Source organism: Chiloscyllium punctatum, chromosome 16 (assembly GCF_047496795.1).
Source record: "Chiloscyllium punctatum isolate Juve2018m chromosome 16, sChiPun1.3, whole genome shotgun sequence".
Taxonomy (NCBI): domain Eukaryota; kingdom Metazoa; phylum Chordata; class Chondrichthyes; order Orectolobiformes; family Hemiscylliidae; genus Chiloscyllium; species Chiloscyllium punctatum.
Window position 1 is genome coordinate 10530322 of NC_092754.1, and position 18965 is coordinate 10549286.

The window sequence follows — 18965 nt, forward strand, 5'->3', positions numbered from 1 at the left end:
ATTTTGCCCTTAGTTTCTGCTAGTAAGATCAGGTTAAAAGAGTTGTACATGAGCACTTCTCAACACAAATCAGTTATTTCCTCCTTCTGTTTAACGTAAAAGAAAGCCTTGCAAAAACTGCATGCCACTTTTTAACATGGTCGCATCAAATGTCATCTCTAATCAAAATTGATATTCTTATGAAAGTCTATTTTTATTCTATTATACTCTGATATAACCTACTCAGACAGTGCCTTTTATAATTGTTTTAAGAGTTGCTCCTAAAAATTGTTTTATTTCAAGGAGACAATAGAAAGTATTAATGTTATACTGTTATTACCACTTCATCTTGTTGTTACACTAGCAAATATACAACTGTGCTTTAATCCTTGCATGTTCCTCAACAATAAGTATTTTAAGCTCCAATAAATATATATTTTTTAAAAAGTGGATTTTGTCTATTTTCTCAGTTATAATTTTATTTTGTTTTCCTTTGTGTTAATCTACTCGTTTTCTTTGAAACCTCAGGCGAAATGAAGAAGTGACACATATCAAGATCCAGAATACAGGAGACTATTATGACCTGTATGGAGGAGAAAAGTTTGCAACCTTGGCGGAATTGGTTCAGTATTATACAGAGCAACAAGGTCTCTTGCGAGAGAAGAATGGAGACATAATTGAACTAAAGTATCCTCTGAACTGCCAAGATCCAACATCTGAAAGGTACAATATTCCTTTGTTTTTTTTCTGCACCCCTTGGCTCTTTTTGGCTCAATAGAATTGGTAAGCAGTCAATTTAAATATTTGCCACTGTTCTTTTTAGATCAAACTGCTGTGAGTATTCTTTAATGCACTCCCTTTCTTTAAAGAAAGTACTTTCTGTTCATTCTTGGATGTTGATGACATTGACAGGGTCAATGATTCATTACCCATCCCTAATTTCCCTTGAGACATTGTTGGTGAGCAGCCTTATGAAACTTCTTCTTTCTGTATGGTGCAGACACTCCCACTGCATTGTGAGGTAGTGAGTAGAGGATTTTGGCCCAGTGATAATGGTACCACAATATATTTATAAGTCAGGATAGCATGTGATATGGAGGGAGCTTGCATTTCATTGTGTTCCCTTGTAGCTCGAGGCAGCAAAAGTCATGGATTTGAAAGGTGCTCTTCCAAAAACTTAGGCCAGTTGCTATAATGATTCTAGTAGATGGCACATACTACAGCAACTGCAGGCTGGTGATGGAGGGAGTAAACGTTTATTGTGATGTATGGTTTGTCCTTGATTTGTTTTTGGCCAAAACACTGAAAAGGCTCAAAACCATCAGGAATAGGACTGGGCCACTGCTCTTTTTGGCTGCATCACCATTTAAATAAGATCATGACAGATCTGATTAGTCCCCATTGCCATCTGCCTAATGATAACCTTTCAGCCCCATTCCTTATCAATAATCTAACTTTCTCTGCCTTAAAAATATTCAAAGACTACTGCTTCCGCCACTTTCTCTGAAGATGAACCTTCTAAAGACTTGTGACCCTGTTCATGGAGGAACACATATTCAGGCAAGAGGAGGATATATATATATATTATTTGCTTTAGTGAAGCTATTTTTGTTACTACATGTTGACAGTACTTAATAGAAGCAAGAAAGTTTCATCACAAAGTGAAAACTAAAATCAACACCTTCAGAAATCATGGGTGATCTTGGTAAATTTTATAATACTCCTAACGATGGAGTCAGAAAAACAAGTGCCAAGGACATAGTTGTGTGCCATTTTTAAACAATTATTGTTACTTAAAATATACAATTTATCTCGCTCACACAATTGATAAGCAGAGCTTGAGTGTAGACAGCAAACTTGCAAGTAGACTTCAACTCCAAAGCACACTTGATACTCATTTTCCATTGGCAAATATTAGTGTCACAAATGAACTCTTATTCAAAGATTCCCCAACAACTCAACAACTGCAGATGGATAGAGATCTTCAGAATATGATTTCCTGCTGATATTTTTTTAAGATGAGAATTAAAATGTCAGCAGTGTCCTGAGTGATTTTAAACGGGAACTGCTTTTGACTTCTATATTTTTTTTCTTCTACAATAACCTTTAGGTTTTTGAGTTTTAGAATTTTGACGGCAGGAAATAATCAATGTGTTTTATTCTCAGTTACCATTAACTATTTGTTTATTATCGTGAACAAAATATTCTTCTTATTCCCAACTCAGTGCGCAAACAATGAATATTAACTATGGTGTAGGATAATTTCTAACCTAGCCTCAGTACTCCTATTTCAGAATGCCTTTTCTTGAACCTTTTAGAAATTATTTCATTCCTACAGCATTGAGGGACCGATTTACTCCAAAACATTAGTTTTGTGGTCATCAGTAACTTTTTAAAAAAATAATAATTTTTAAACGTTTTTGGATGCTACCAGGGTCCTTTGTGCCAGGTGGCACTAATGATGCTTAATTTGCTATTTACTTTTCCAGGGCAAAAGCTTCCCTATGAGGAAGGAATTTCTAAATTAAAGGTGTGCAATATCTGTATTCACAAGTAATGTTATAGTTAATGGAAAAGATGCAGGAAGCCTTTTGTAATATCAATATTGTATGTTTTCAGGTGGTATCATGGACATCTATCAGGTAAAGATGCTGAAAAACTGCTGACAGATAAAGGAAAACCTGGAAGTTTCCTGGTGCGTGAAAGTCTCAGTAAACCAGGAGATTTTGTTCTATCAGTGTTGACTAATGAAGAGAAGTTTGAAAATGGAGACCGTAAGCCAAGAGTAACCCACGTAATGATTCGGAATCAGGTGGGCTGTTCAAACTGGCCACATTTTAAAAACAATATTTAGGAGATTTTAAATTTTGCTACTTTTTAAGCTAATGAAAAGTGCTTTGAAATGTAAATTTTGTTTCCAGCTGTCCATTGGAGTCTAATATTTTCTTGTGTAAGATTCAATACCACGATTGTAGCAAAGTGAATACTTGATACAGATTAAAAGCACAGCATAAGTAAGGCTCCTGTTATTCATCTATTTGTTAATGTAACCCTCTGCCTGAAAGGGACTATGCTGAGTTAGTTCATCAGTATAAGGAGTAAAGAAAATTCAACGGGATAATCACCACTAGTGGCAACACTGCGGCTTCTGATGGAAAGTGTGTGTGGATTCCCATGAATAGATTGCTTCCAGCTTTAATATCCCTATTATACAGTAGCTCAGTGACTTTTCCTATATTCTCACAAGTACAATAATCATTCAGGTTTTATATTACTCCTATCTGGCACCCAAAGAGAAGTCCCCATCAATAGTTTGTCCCTTTGCAAATAAGAGATGAAAACAGAACAAGGAGTACTCCTTTCACATAAAACACAAAGATTTTCTAAAGATATTCCCTTAGTTATTTTTAACTTTGTTTATCTGTTCCAGGATTTAGCAGCAATATTGAATATATGCAATGCTACATGAAGGAATAGTTTTTCAAAAAAAGATACATCCTAACTGTAATTTCTTAGTGGGAAAGAGAGAGGAGTAGAGTAAAAGTGAATGAACATTTTCTCAGGAATATAGATCATTATGAAGCCACTATTCAATTAAGGCAAATGTTACTCATTATAGTTACAATAAAAACACTTGCAAAATAATACGTATGCTGTAATATAATGAAGGCTTTCTGAAGGTCATGATGATAAAGTTTGAAACTGAGAATAAGCTTCTGAGCAGTTAGTTATTTTTCACTGAATAGTTTACGATCTATCATTTAATCTTCCCACAACTATTATAGTACTGTATACAGAAATTATAAATTCTGAGGTAGTCCCCTGATTCAACCAGTAAAATAAATTTGAATATCACTGATGTTTCATTCATATAACTCATGAAATACAACTGCTGACAGTATTGATTTTTAATCCTGTAAGCCAGAGATTGGTGGTTTTATGAGTTGAATAGAGTGTGAGGCTAGTTGTTCATTTATAAGAATGCAGCATTTAAGATTACACTGTAATTTTCAATTTACAGTAAGCTACTGAGAATGTCACATGAAGTGGATATTTTGCTAAAACCTGTAACCACAGTTTGTAACAGAGTATATTTTAATCAGTACATTTTTGGGTCAATCCAGGATGGGAAGTACGATGTTGGTGGAGGTGAAAGATTTGACACACTTACTGACTTGGTGGAACACTACAAAAAGAATCCAATGGTAGAAGTTACTGGAATTGTAGTTCACCTTAAACAGGTACAGTATTTCTTCTAATTTGGATAATTTTACAGAGTGATAGCTTGCTTTTGATTAAACACAAACAGGGATTTTGGAAAATACATCATCAAACTTAAAGTTTGTTAGAACTTGGGAGGAGGTATCTTTATATTATTTTTATTATTAAATTGATGTGTCTCTGCATGTATTATCATAAAATCATTAACATAGCACAGAAGGAGACTGTTCAGTCCATTGTGCCTGTGTTTGCAATTTCGTAGAGCTATTCGACATGTCACTCCTTTTCAGAAAGTGTTTTCCCATTCAAAGACAATTGATTGTTCGAACAAACCATCATTTCAAGCACATATTCCAAATCATAGCAACTTTAAGAAAAAAATTTTGTCATGTCAATTTTGGTTCTTTTACCTTCACTCTGTGTCCTTTTTGTCCATTTGATGGGTAGAAGAATAGGAAGGGTTTAGAGAGGTATGGGGCCAAGTGCTGGCAAATGGGACCAGATTAAATTAGGACATCTAGTCAGCATGAACAAGTTGGACTAAAGGATCTGTTTCTGTGCTGTATGTCTCTATGATTCTATGCTCCTGGAACCAGTTTTGTATTTACTCTGCCACAACCAGTCATGATTTTCAACACCTCTATTTGATCCTCTTAAGGTTCTCTATAGTAATAAGAGCCAACCTGAACTTCTCCCTGTTTTCACATATCTCCCAACTCTGTTTCCTGATGCACTATAGTAAATTTGTTCTGCCTTTCTTAGGCTTTGACATCCTTCCTAAAGCTGAGTGTCTAGAATTGGACAGAGTGGTCCAGCTACGTTTTTAGCCAGTATTGTTATGTGAGTTTTCTGTAATACCATTTTCTCTGACACTTCTTTTACGTTGAGATCCATAGACTTCTTACAGTGTGGAAATAAATCATTTGGCCCATCGAGTCCAAACAACCCTCCAAAGAGCAGCCCACCCAGACCCACCCCTGCACGCTGTAACGCTAACCATGCAATGCCCATGGCTAACCCCCCTACCCTGCACACATGTGGACAGTAGGGGAATTTAGCATGACCAATCCACCTAAGCTGCACATCTTTGGACTATAGGAAGAAACCGGACCACCCGGCAGAAACCCACACAGATACAGGAAGACCATGCAAAGTTCATGCAGGCAGGCACCCAAGGCTGGGATTGGATCCAGGTCCCTGGTGCTAACGACTGAGCCACCATGTGTATAAAGCTGTTAATAAAGCCAAGGATCACCTATTTAAGAACCTTGTCAACTTGTCACCTTCAGAGATTTGTGTTAGTACGCCTTTAGATCTCTCTAATTTTCAACTCATTTTAAAATTACTTAGTTTAGTTTGTATTATTCATCATTCCTGCTGAAATATATCCCTTCACCTTTATCTCAAATTTTATCTGTGAGGCATTGCTTATTTCACTAGACTGTGTCATCTGTCCCCTGAAATCTGTTCCTGTAAACTTTGACTTGTCATATCAATCTTTTAATCCTTTATAAGATTTTCCAAGAAATGTGCTAAATGATTTTTCTACAACAGTCTTTTTTATATCAGTTAAAAATTAGTTTCCTGGAATTGTCATTCATTGTAAATGTGACTGGTTCCCTGGCTGCAAGTTGAATTTAACTTTCCAGTGGCTTCTCACAGCTGAAAATGTAAAACTTGTAAAGCTGTTCTTAAAAATGTACCAGCCAAATACATTGGAGGAATGATGTTGGATGGAATTTTCCCCTCACTAGGGGGTGGTGGAAGGGGAAAAAAATTGAGTTGGCCCTGGAGTGATACCTGTATCTGGGCAAGAAAGTCCGTTTGGGAATTTTGTTTTATCTGCCAGTAATTAAGGTCTGAAGTGATCAATTAACAACCAGTTATGGGCTTCGACTTTCTATCTGAGTTTTCAGCAGATGAGGAAAGTGTTTGGTTACCTGCACGAATACCCAGGGCAGTCCACCTGCCAGACTGGAAAGGGGGCCTTTAATTGTCTCGATCTGGAGGCAGTCAGTCACATAGATCGGGGTTGGCCTCTGACAGAATATAGTATTTTCTGCTAACCTGCATGAAAGAAGAACAACAGGGAAACTTTATCTTACAGTATCTGGTTTAAAAGAAAATCTTTGCAAATTCCGGCCTATAGCATTCACAAAGTTGGTGTACATGCCTGCTCAATTCTGGCACACTACAGATGCTAAATTCAGAGATTAATGATTTAGCTCATCAAAAATGCATGGCTAAAAGTTGAATTCTTCCTCAAAAGTAGGATAAGGAACCAATGCTGTTTTAATGTTCATTGGATTTTGATTAATTTGAATTTAACTGTTTGTCAACTATTCAGTTGAATTAACTGAAAAAAATGTAATTTTAATACTACAAAATCTTTGCACAGCCATTCAATGCCACAAGAATAAATGCTGCAAACATAGAGAATCGAGTCAAGGAACTTAATAAAACAGCAGATAACACAGAAAAGGCCAAGCAAGGCTTTTGGGAAGAGTTTGAGGTAAGTAGAGTGATTATATGGTTTTTGTTTTAATACGTTTGAATAGGACTCCTGAAGTTGATGTGAGAACCCATGAAATAGGCCCTAGAATAGACCATTTAGAAGTTCAAACCTGTTGTTATGCAAGAGTATAGTTGATTTACCTCAACTGGACATTTCTGCCATATCCCTTTAATGTCTTTCATACTCAAAGCATTCCAACCTCTGCTTTAAATATATTACAACTCAATAATTGAGCGGACATAGCTGTATGGAATACCACAAGTCTCTGACCTGCACATATAACCTGACTACCTCCAGTACAAGAAAACATTTTTTTAAATAGTTTGATTTTGTCTCACTTTCTCAACTTTATTTAGTCCCCTATGTTATTTTATCCCTCCATAAATATATTTTGATGCTTCTTTAATTTAAATTGCACGAGACTGATGTTTTTGCCCCACCAGACACGGCCTTTGTTATTAACATCATGTCCCCTCACCTAACAAAAAGGTCATAGATACTCTAATGTGTAGCTAAACGTTTAGCAATGCATTCACGCTGATATGCATGACCTTAATGTCTTGACCTGAATTGTTGTGGAGACAAATATAAAAATGTTCAAAATCAGCTGTTTCATAGGACTTGCCCTTGGCCACTTTATAAGAAAGCATGCTAAAATTGACTACAACTTTTTCAATAAGCTATGACTTTTTTTAATATTGCTGCAGTGCCTGAATTCCTTTATTTCATAACATAGATGTACGAATTATTGCCGACAGCAGCAGTTCAGCTCTCTGCCAAAAGGTTACAGCAGAAACCGCAAAGGAAAATGATACTCCTTTCATTATCCCAAATAATACGCAGCCAGTCCACTTTATTATTTGGTCGTAATTAAATGATTATCTGCATATTACAAACTAAATTAACTAAATTTCTGTGCATTGTAAAAAATATTATTTTTAAATCACTCCACCAAAAGAAAGTCTAACCTCCATTAGAAGTGGTTACTGTAAACATTTGACATATCTTTTGAAATTTTCTTTAACAGCTTCTTCAGCAACAAGAATATAAACTACTCTATAGCAGAAAGGAAGGACAAAGAATAGAAAACAAAAGCAAGAACAGATACAAAAATATTTTACCATGTAAGTGGGCTTCACTCGAGGTTTATATCAGCATTCTCATTCTCCATGAGCCATGGGAAAGCAAACTTTCAACAAAACCTTAATTCAATGCAGAAATGAATATGATCATCAAACCTACAAGCATGCTGTTTTAAATTGATGTTACACTTCTATTCAGAATTGCAGGTTTAATTTTAATTTTTAAATTATACTCAACCGGCGGTTAAATATGGAGATTCAGTTAATGTTTCCAAATTTAATTATTGTCTGGCAATAGGAACAAAATGTTGCAGTGAACGTAGTTGCAATGCAATGTTTTCTGAGAGCTTGCATGAATTTAGTTGTGCTCGTATAAGCACAGTATCTGGATGTATAACATACTTTCATCGTATATGTAATTCTTGGAATGTAAGTTGTTATCAAAAGCACAGAAAATCCTAGTAAAAAAAATTATTACCAGTATACTATAGGTTGAAGTACTTTGAACTACTATAGTTTGAACTTCAGAGGTTTATAAAATGAGGGGCGTGGATAGGTTGAATAGAAAAGGTCTTTCCCTGGGGTGGGGGAGTACAGACCTCAAGGGCATAGGTTTAGGGTGAGAGGGGAAATATTTAAAAGGAATCTATAGGGCAATGTTTTCATGCAAAGAGTGGTCCATGTATGGAATGAGTACCAGAGGAAGTGGTGGAGGCTGGGACAATAACAACAATTAGAAGGCATCTGGATGGGTATATGAATAGGAAGGGTTTAGAGGGATATGGGCCAGGTGCTGGCAAATGGAACTAGATTAATATATGATATCTGCTCAGTATAGATGAGTTGGAACGAAGGTTCTGTCTCTGTGCTGTACATCTCTGACTCTAATGATGGTAATTGTTCCAACTTTCTTGTAGTTGATAATACCAGAGTTACACTGAAGGAAGTGGATGAAACCATATTGGGATCAGATTACATCAACGCTAATAATATTACAGTAAGTATCTAAATTTCTTCAAAATGGTTTGAATTGATTTTATTTTCCTTTTCAAACTTGGGGATCTGTTTGCTGCCATCAAGGCATTGTACCGATTTGTGCACACATGCATTATATTAATATAGTTCTTGGTCATTCAAAGTAGCCGCTGAGCAGGCAGATGCTAGTTGGACTTGCTAGAGCCCATTCTTGGTTCTGTGAGACTTCTTCATCAGCTCTTAGGCCTCAGGCTCTCCCTTTTTACTATGAGAACATACAGCTGCTCTGTCATTAGATGGAGATGACAGCTGGTGACCGGAGCTCATGAGCGGACAGTTTGAGAAGAAGAATCCTTCATGGTAACCTCAGCCAATGTGGGAATTGAGCCCACCCTGCTGGATTCACTCTGCTTCACAAGCTAGCCAACTGAGCTGACCATGCCAGTCTTCACCCTTCTCCTTGTATGCTCTCTGCATTGCAATCAAATCAGTGGCACAAATTAATTGCTGCTCATTATACCTTCACATGTTTTCATGGGCAATCTAGTTTCGCCCTCATATTTTACCCAAAGACTCCCTGTCAAGGCAAAGGACTGAGGGGAGAAATCATATCATGAGATTCAGGCAATTCCAAATTGTCCAGATTCAAGATATTTCTATTTGATCGTAATGTTATCCAATATTATATATCTTAATTGATCCATTATCCCATTTTGGACATGTGCCAATAATAAGACAAGCCAGCAGCTGGCTGTTGTGCAAATATTCTACTCAAGGCAAATCAGTGCGCACCTGGGGCTTGTGCTCAGGGACTCTGCTAACATGGAGCCACTGGTAAAACTCCGTTTAGTTGTTTCCCGATGAGAACAGAAAGCTACTCTAATCTCCTGGGCATTGGTTTGAGCAACCGGAGAGAAAATAGGGAAGTAGAGATTGCTGCGTGTATCTCATGTTTGATTTTCACATGTCTGTAGACTTTCTTTGACTGTTCAGTGGCCACTCAGGTGGTAGAATCCCTGTGTGTAAGAGTTTGTGTGTAAGGCACCAAACCTATCACACCCCAAGTTCATGACCCTCAAAAGGCTATGTTGCAGAATAGACAATTCTCGAGAAAATGACTGAGTTTTTGCTTTTTATGTCAATTTGAATGGTCTGGAACAGCAATGGCAGCATTTTAGCATAGGTATTATTTCTAAATGTTCATAATAATTACAGCATTTTTAGTCTTCTCATAGATTGCATGCTAACATTAAATAAATAGTTTACAGTTGTTTCATGTACCACCATCTTTCAAAAATGATTTCCTGGTAAATTAAGAATTTGCAATATGTACCCAATAGAAGGCAAATTAAATTTATTTTAATATAATGCTGCACAGAACAGTTACATTCTAGACTAGGGTGGTGCGTGTGTGGAATGGGCTGCCACAGGAAGTGATGGAGGCAAGTACAATTGCAACATTTAAAAGGCATCTAGATGGGTATATGAATAGGAAGAGTTTGGAGGAATATGGGCCAGATGCTGGAAAGTGGGACTAGTGGGATATCTGGCCAGCATGGACGAGTTGGACCAAAGGGTCTGTTTCCATGGTGTACATCTCCATGAATCTATGACTCTATGATAGTAAATAACTGTTGTTAAACCTATTGTTAAGCTTACAAAACATCGTCTTTTTGGGTGTGTAACAAATTAATCTTTAATGTTTCAGGATAGTATAATGTGATATGACCTGCTTTTTGATTGGTATGGTATGTAAATAGAACCATAGAAATGACATAGCACAGAAGGGTTCCATTTGGTCCATCTAATCCATGCCGAACAAAAGACACCCAGATGCCCTTTCTAATCCCATCTGCACGTGATACAAGTCTTGTAATGAAGGTGCAGATCCAGATATTTTCTAAAAAGTTTACTCCTCAGGTGGTGAATTTCAAACACCCACCAATCTCTGCATTAAAATAAAGCTTTGCCTCACATCCCCTCTAATCCTCTTCCACTCAGCTTGAATCCATGACCTCTAGTTTTTGAACACTCTGCCAAGTGAAACAGGTTCCTCCTGTCTACTCTATCTCCTCACAATTTCGTACACCTCAAATATATCACCCCTTAGCTGTCTTTGCTCTAAGGAAAACAAACCCAACCTCTACAATCTATCCCCATAGCTACAATTGTCCAGTCCTGGCAACATTCAAGTAAATCTTCTCTGTGCTCTCTCCAGCGCAGTTACTTTCTTCCTGTGATGTGGTGCTCAGAAAGTTTACAAAGCTATCTACCTCCACTGCTACCCTTAGAGACCTGTGCACTTGCAAGCCAAGCTCTCTCATTTCTTTTACCCCTCTCAGTACCTCCCATTTATTGTGTATTCCCTTTTATTGTTTGACCTCCCCAAAAGCATTACCTCTCACTTATCAGAGTTGAACTGCATCTGGTACTTTCCTACCCACTCCACCAACTTATTATCATTTTGGACCTTATAACTATTGTCTACACTATCTACTACATGGCCAGTTTTTGTCATCTGCATGAATTTCCCAACTATGCCCCCCATGCTCAAGTACAAGTTGTTATTGTATGACAGTCGTGGTCCCAACACAGAGCCCTGTGGAACACCACTTTCCATTCGCAAGGGCAACCATCAACCATTCCCCTTTGTTTCCTGTTACTCAGCCAACCTTGGATACAATTTGACAAATTATCCTATATCCCATGGGCTTTTGCTTTTGTTGACCAGTCTGCCATGTGGAACTTTGTTAAATACCTTAGTATAATCCATGTAGACAACATCCACTGCACTACCTTCATTGATCCTCCTTGTCAGTTCCTCAAAGATTTCAATCAAATTGGTAAGGCATGACAAATAAAGCCTTTACAAACCTTTACATGCTGACTATTCCTGACTAGTCCATGCCTTTCTAAGTGATAGAATAGATTCTGAGAGATCAGATAATCTAACAATTTGCCCACCATTGAAGTAAGACTAACTGGCCTATATTTGTTTAGCATTTCCTTTGTACCCTTTTTAAACAACGGAACTATATTTGCATTCCTCCAGGCCTCTGGCACTTCACTTGAGTACAGTGAGATTGGAAAATAATCCTCAGAGCAACTGTTATTTCCTCCCTGACCACCACCATCATCCTGGGGAACAATCGTTCGGCCCTAGGGACTTATAGAGTAATAGAGATATACAGCACGGAAACAGATCCTTTTGGTCCAACTCACCCATGCTGACCAGCTACCCTATATAAATCTAGTCCCATTTGCCAAAACTGAGCCCGTATCCTTCTAATCCCTTCCTATTCACGTACCCATCCAAATGCCTTTTCAATGCGATAATCATACCAGCCTCCACTTCTTCCTCTGGCAGCTCATTTCATACAGGCACATCCTCTGTGAAAATGGTGCCCCTTAGGTCCCTTTTATGTCTTTCCCCTCTAACCTTAAACCTTTGCCATCTAGTCTTGGACTCCCTGACCCTGTCTATGCCCCTCATGATTTTATAACCTCTATATGCTCACCCCTCGGCCTCCAACGCTCCAGGGAAAATAGCCCCAGCCTATTTAGACTCTCCCTACAGCTCAAACCCTCCAACCCTGGCAACATCATCGTTAATCTTTTCTGAACCTTTCAAGTTTCCAAACATCCTTCCTATTGAAGGAAAACCAGAATTGCACACAATACACCAAAAGTGGCCAAATAATGTCCAGTACAGCCACAATATGACCTCCCAACTACTATACTCAGTGCACTGACCAATAAAGGCAAGCATACCAAACACCACCTTCACTGTGCTATCTACCTGTGACTCCACTTTCAAGGAACTATGAACCTGCACTCCAAGGTCTTTGTTCAGCAACAATCCCAAGGACGTCAGCATTAAATGGATAAGTCCTGCTCTGATTTTTCTTTCTAAAATGCAGCACCTCATATTTCTTTAAATTCAACTCCATCTGCTGCTCCTTGGCCATTGGACCATCTGATCAAGATCCCGTTGTAATCTGAGGCAATCTTCTTTGCTTTGACTTATTCATTTTCAAGGATTCAACTCCAAACACATCCTCACGTTATGATTATTTTAACCAATATTTCACACTGCTCCTCTTGGATTACTTTATCTACATTGTGCTTTTCCCTTGTGAATATGGACACACAAATTCATTTAAACTTCTTTCCATAACTTCTGCACAAGCTACCTCCTTCAACTTTTGTAATTGCCATTTTTTCCTTAATTATCTTTTTGCTTTTTATATATTTGTAAAACAAGTGTCGCATAAGCTTATTTCTTCATGCATTTACTGTATGTTTGTTTTTATTAATTGGATAGGGATGTAAGGTGGAGTGGGTAGTTGTTTCATGGAGCACAAGAGTCCTAAATGCTCTTGCTGCCCAGGGCCCCAAAATGCTTCATTTTTCTCCTGGTATTTCTACATAGTTATCTAGAGGTGACATTTCTGCTACCTGATGATGTGAGTGTGACTGCCTTTAACATCAGCTGTATCTACTGAGTGATATTAAGGAGCTCTAGCAAAACTAGAGTCAGTGGGAATTGAGGATTAAGTTTATCCTAGTTGAAGTCATACCTAGCACAAAGGAAAATAAATTGTGGTCAATGGTAGTTAGTCATCTGGATTCCTGGACATCATTTGAAAGAGTTCCTTCAGGTAGTATCCCAGGCCCAACCATCAAAGCCCAAATCCCCTGAATATTAAGAAGCTGTAACATTGGAAAGTGTTGGCGAGTAAAGACCAGTTATTTACCGACACCATTTCCAAGATTCCCATTTGAAAGTCAGATGCAATAGAAATTGCTTACTTTTTGATCTCCAGTTGATAATAGTAGCAAATTACTGCATTTTCTAAAAAAAAATCAGCACATTTTGAACAAAATCACTGTAGGTTGGTTTAAAAAAAATCTTTTATAAGCTTTAAAAATTTAGGTTTTGAAAATTTGCTCACTCAGTATGCAATTTGATTGTTACTAAGTGGCAAATGATGGTAAATGTATTTTTGTTTAAATTGCAAGGAACGGGGTGAACCAGTTGCTGATTTTTCAGGGTATGATTGAGTTGTTAGTTTAAACAATCTGCTTATGTCTATTAGCCTTAGTGATAATCATTGAAACATCTTACTTAAACTCTGATAAAATAGAAAAGTTATACATTGGAATGATGGTTTTCTTTATTCCACATGACATTGAAGAATGGAAAACTTGGAGAGGATTCCAAACATTACATTGCAACACAAGGCTGTCTTCAGAATACAATCAATGATTTTTGGAAGATGATTTATCAGGAAAACGCACACGTCATTGTCATGACAACCAAAGAAGTAGAAAGAGGGAGGGTGAGTAAGCTCTTACTTGTGGATAAAATATTTACAACTGAAAATAGCAACTTTTTAAATTAAAAATATTCTTTTAAAGTAATTGGCTAAAAGGGCAAGATTTTATTAAAAATTTGTAGAAAGTACACCTGTTTCACCCACATCAGAGGATAGAATTAGACTTAGCTGACACCACTATACATCCTGCTACACCCTCTCTACCCTCCAGACCCCATACACATTACCATTCCAAGACTCATTCACAGGAGCCAATATCAACATCTTTTGAAAATGTTGCTTTTTTTTGAAGAGTTAACACCATTTTTCTCAAACTAGATTTGCTGTTAAACAGTCCACTTATTCTTTTAGCATATTATTTTACAAAAGCAATAGTTTGCACATTTATATCTTGAAAAAAACTTGTTGACTTAAATGTAGCGCTTAAAGCTTGTGTGCCAATCTCAAAAAATATTTCATTATTGCATGAATTCAACTGGTCATATTCTGTTGAAGCAACAGGAGATTCTTATAAATTTTGCTCAAAGTACTGAGATTCGGATATCATAAATAATTACAAATAATTAATATTTGACAACCACTCCTTACTAAGCAGTTGCTTAAATAGGCCAAATAATCCTTAATGTTCTATCAGTATGGTTTGCTACACCTCTCTTCACCAAATATCAATGTTGAAATTAATATATGGGTACATTTTATGAGGAGATAAATGTCATGAAAATGTGTTGCCAGTTGTAGGAGAGTATAATTTAAGGAGTTGGTCTGCACTGGACATTTATTTCCTGTTTATTATGGTGCATTTTTCCTACGTTTTCTATGAAACGTTGGCAGTGTTCTATTGTTTTTCACCTTTGGCAACTTAAGGAGATATACAGGAGAGTGAGGACTGCAGGTGCTGGAGACCAGAGTCGAGAGTATGATGCTCGAAAAGCACAGCAGGTCAGGCAGCATCCAAGGAGTAGGAGAATTGACGTTTCGAGCATAAGTCCTTCATCAGGAATGAGGCTGTGAACCTCGTGGTGAGCGATAAATGGGAGGGGAGGGGTGGGGCTGGGGTAGGTAGCTGGGAAAGCGATAGATGGATGAAAGGGAGGGAGAAGGTGATTGGTCAGAGGAAGCAGTGATGGATGGGTCCAGTGCCGAGTTGGAGCTTGGGACTGGGATAATGTGGGAGGGACATTATCGATTCACTTACTCCTTGGATGCTGCCTGACCGGTTGTGCTTTTCCAGCACCACACTCTCAACTAAGGAGATATACAGTCTATTTTTAAAGCAATTTTTTTCACTAAAAGAATGAATCATTTAATATTTATTAATTATGAAATAAGATGGATGGAATTTTACTACTTAAAATAAATTAATTGCCAAGCAATTTGATGTAAGCAAGCAGTTTTTAAAATGAAAACTTTTTTTTGGTATACATAAGGAATCCTGGCTGAAATTTAATGTAGCACTGGGAGTTTCTCCTTTTGGCTAAAGACCTGACGGAAAGGTCAGATTGCCTCCATTGAGGAAGATCTACTGAAGTTAAGGGCCCATTAAGCATTTCATTGGACAATGTCTGGTCTTTGCCAGGAGTCCTGATGTCAGTAATGGAATCCCAGCCCTCAAGAGCTGCTGGTCTTTATTGCCCAGGCTCAGTAGCTGCTGTTAGTAATGCACCCACAGAGGTCTGTGATCAGTGAATGACTTAAACCATATTTGAGCAAGGACAAGTTGTAGGTTGCATAGAGGATTCATCCTGAAGGGAGGAGGTCTGAAGATAGGAATGGGGGTTGACTTTCAGTTGACTGTCATTCTCAAGGTTGGTTCAGGCAACTGGAGACTGAGGGCCTTTGTACAAGGCTTTTCTCATCTATAGCCCATGCCCTTAGAAAACAAATCCAGAACCTCTGACAAGATTGCTTTTCAGAATCAGAATGGTGACTCCTTCCCACATAACTTTCCTGCCAATATTCAAGCAGTAATCAACAAGTTTTCACATTCTAGTCTTTATCAGGTAGAGGTGGGAAAGAGACAGGGTGTCCAGACTTCACCCCAATCTCTTCCTCCCTCCGAATATTAAATAGCTTCCGTTCTTCATTATGCTTGTCTCACCAAGGATTCAGTTTTGAAACTCTGCCAACCTCTGCATTGGGATGATTCTGCATTAAAGGTGAAAGTTGCCATTATGTTGCATTTCCATCCAACTAACTTTTTCCTGTTTCAGATGATGTCAGTCATAAGTGTACTGCTTCACATATCAGATCAGTGCTTCCTTTTCCACAGTTAATAGCTTTATCATTTCACTATTGGAAGACAGCGGTGTCTGTGGTCTCAAAGGAGTATGCACTTTCAATGTGATTGGCTATTCAGCCTGCTCATTACATTACTGTGGAAGATACTGAGTAACTGGAATCGCAAGATTATCTCTGTTCTATTCCCACAGATGCTGCCAGATCCTAATTTCTCCAGCAATTTCTGTTTTTGTTTTAGATCTCCAGCATCCACAATTCCTTGTTTTATTATATTGGAATGAAATTAATATTGAGAAATATGGAATCCGCACTACTGGGGTGATCAGATTATTGTGAATAACCCTCTTCCTTCGAAATCAGCAGCGAGCACCATCAGCTCATTATTGACAAACTCTGGCATGTGAATGTGTTCAACTACATGCTCGAAAATTGAGTAATTGCTTGTTTTCGGTTTGCTGCAGAATAAATGTTATCGTTATTGGCCAGATTTAGAAGCATCAAAATTGTATGGTACAATTTCTGTGCGAAATCTGAAAGAACGCATGGCGCAAGATTACATTGTGCGTGAGCTGGAGGTTATACAAACAGCCCGGGTAACTATACTCTTGATCAGAAATGTTAATTTACATACTGGCTTGTTTCCTTATCCCATAGAGAATGTAGAGAATGACAAGTAATTACAGAAGAATTACAGATACTGTATTCCAGTTAACATTACTTCATGGGGTACTGAGGAACTGTTGGATTGCTGAAAGTGTCACAGTTCAGATACAATGTTAAACGGTGGCTCAGTGGTGAGCACTGCAGCTTCACAGCACCAAGGACCCTTGTTCAATTCCAGCCTCAGGCACCTGTCTGTGTGAAATTTGCATGTTCTCCCCGTGTCTACGTGGATTTCCTCCAGGTGCTCTGGCTTCCTCCCATGTCCAAAGATGGGCAGTTTAGATGGATTGGCCATGGTAAGTTGCCCATCGTGCCCAGAAATGTGCAGGCTAGGTGGGTTAGCCAGGTAAAATGCAGGGTTACAGAGATAGGGTAAAGGTGAGAGTCTGGGTGGAATACTCTTCAGATGATCAGTGTTAACTTGATGGGCCAAATGGCCTGCTTCCACACAGTAGGGATTCTGTTGTATTCTGTAAAACCAAGGCCCTGTCAAACCTGTTCAGGTGATTACCAAAGATTCTACAATACCATTTACAGAAGCACATATCGGTGGACCAGCATTTATTATTCAATTAGTATCACCAAAACAGATTGTTAATCTATTCAATTTGTAGAACCTTGTGAACAGAATTGCTCACTACGTTGTTCACATAACAGTAGTGACTGCATTTGAAAACTACTTCTTCATCTGGAAAGTACTTTTGGTCAAGCAGCTTTAAGAAAGAAAGCTGATGCTGTACACTTTGAGGACAGTGATCAGAATCTCCAAAGAACCTCCTCCCCACACTCCTGTCCTGCAAAAATTGAGACTATTGCCAGTTTATTTATGAACTTCTTATGCCAGCTGATGAATCGTGGTGAGAAAAACATTTGGAGTATATTGTAAGGATTTGAATTTCGTGCTGCTCCAAGTAGGATTTTTGTTAATTTGTGTCGAGTGATCTGGAGGAATATTGGAGCACATCCTAGATAATGCAGATTTAGTTACTTGCCAATTTCTACAGTACCACTGGTCCAGTATTTTTTTAAGATGCTTCCTGTGTGGTGTGGGATAGAAGGAATCTGGTACTTACCAATGCCACCCATACAGTTATATTGCTTAGGCAAGGGAGGACAACAGTTGAGAAATAATGTGCGATTATAGATGAAATAACAACAAGGATTAAAAGATTATTATTATTATTATTGGGGGAGTGGAATTGAATTGGCTTAGAGACTCCACTATATTTCTTGTTGCTAATAGTGCAGAATTATTGTCTGGAAATGCATAACAGTTGCTAAAATCCATGTTGTTACTCTTCAGAGAATTAAAAATGAACTGACTAGCATTTTATGATTTTATTTCACACAGAAGGAAGCACCTAGATACATATGGCACTATCAGTATCTCAGCTGGCCAGATCATGGAGTGCCCAATGAACCAGGAGGAGTATTGAGTTTCCTGGACCAAGTAAATCGTACACAGCAAAGCATTCCAGATACTGGCCCTATTATAGTGCACTGCAGGTACTTGGATAATTTGGATCACCGTAAACTGGCCACTATGTACTGTCCCTCCTCAAATCAGAACCTGTAAGAGTTTTAAGATTAATAGATAATTCAATAACTGGTTGAAAACTGAACCACTGTTCCCTTAACTGTATCATTATATTGAGGATCAATTAGTCGTGTGTCTTTGATGGCTAGATCCTGTTGCTAGCTTCTTTCATTAATTGACCTGTTCAGTGGAAAAGCTAACCAAGTACAGTGTGTGTTTGTTTTATTGAATTGGTAGTTGCATTTTTTGACAGGCATATGGGACATTTCTATACCTGGTTTTCCACTTGAAAGTCAAATCTAACCTTTCAACAACTAACTATTCCTTCTTGACTGTACAAGGAAACTTACAAACAAGAAAATAAACTGTTAAGAACCTAAAAAAGTTATGTCCGTAACAACTGCTCATGAAAACTT

The 18965-nt window shown here is 37.9% G+C and overlaps 1 protein-coding gene across 4 annotated transcripts in view; it reads left to right on the top strand.

Moving 5' to 3' along the window:
* Positions 1 to 18965, top strand: part of ptpn11b (protein tyrosine phosphatase non-receptor type 11b) — a 134680-nt gene that overhangs the window by 92900 nt on the left and 22815 nt on the right. For all 4 annotated transcript variants that reach the window (XM_072586209.1, XM_072586207.1, XM_072586206.1 and 1 more), the window contains exons 3-11: positions 508 to 702; positions 2599 to 2791; positions 4104 to 4220; positions 6599 to 6712; positions 7743 to 7839; positions 8715 to 8794; positions 13971 to 14114; positions 16811 to 16942; positions 18364 to 18518. In XM_072586209.1, the coding sequence (XP_072442310.1) occupies positions 508 to 702; positions 2599 to 2791; positions 4104 to 4220; positions 6599 to 6712; positions 7743 to 7839; positions 8715 to 8794; positions 13971 to 14114; positions 16811 to 16942; positions 18364 to 18518 (1227 nt within the window). The remainder of the gene's footprint in view (positions 1 to 507; positions 703 to 2598; positions 2792 to 4103; positions 4221 to 6598; positions 6713 to 7742; positions 7840 to 8714; positions 8795 to 13970; positions 14115 to 16810; positions 16943 to 18363; positions 18519 to 18965) is intronic.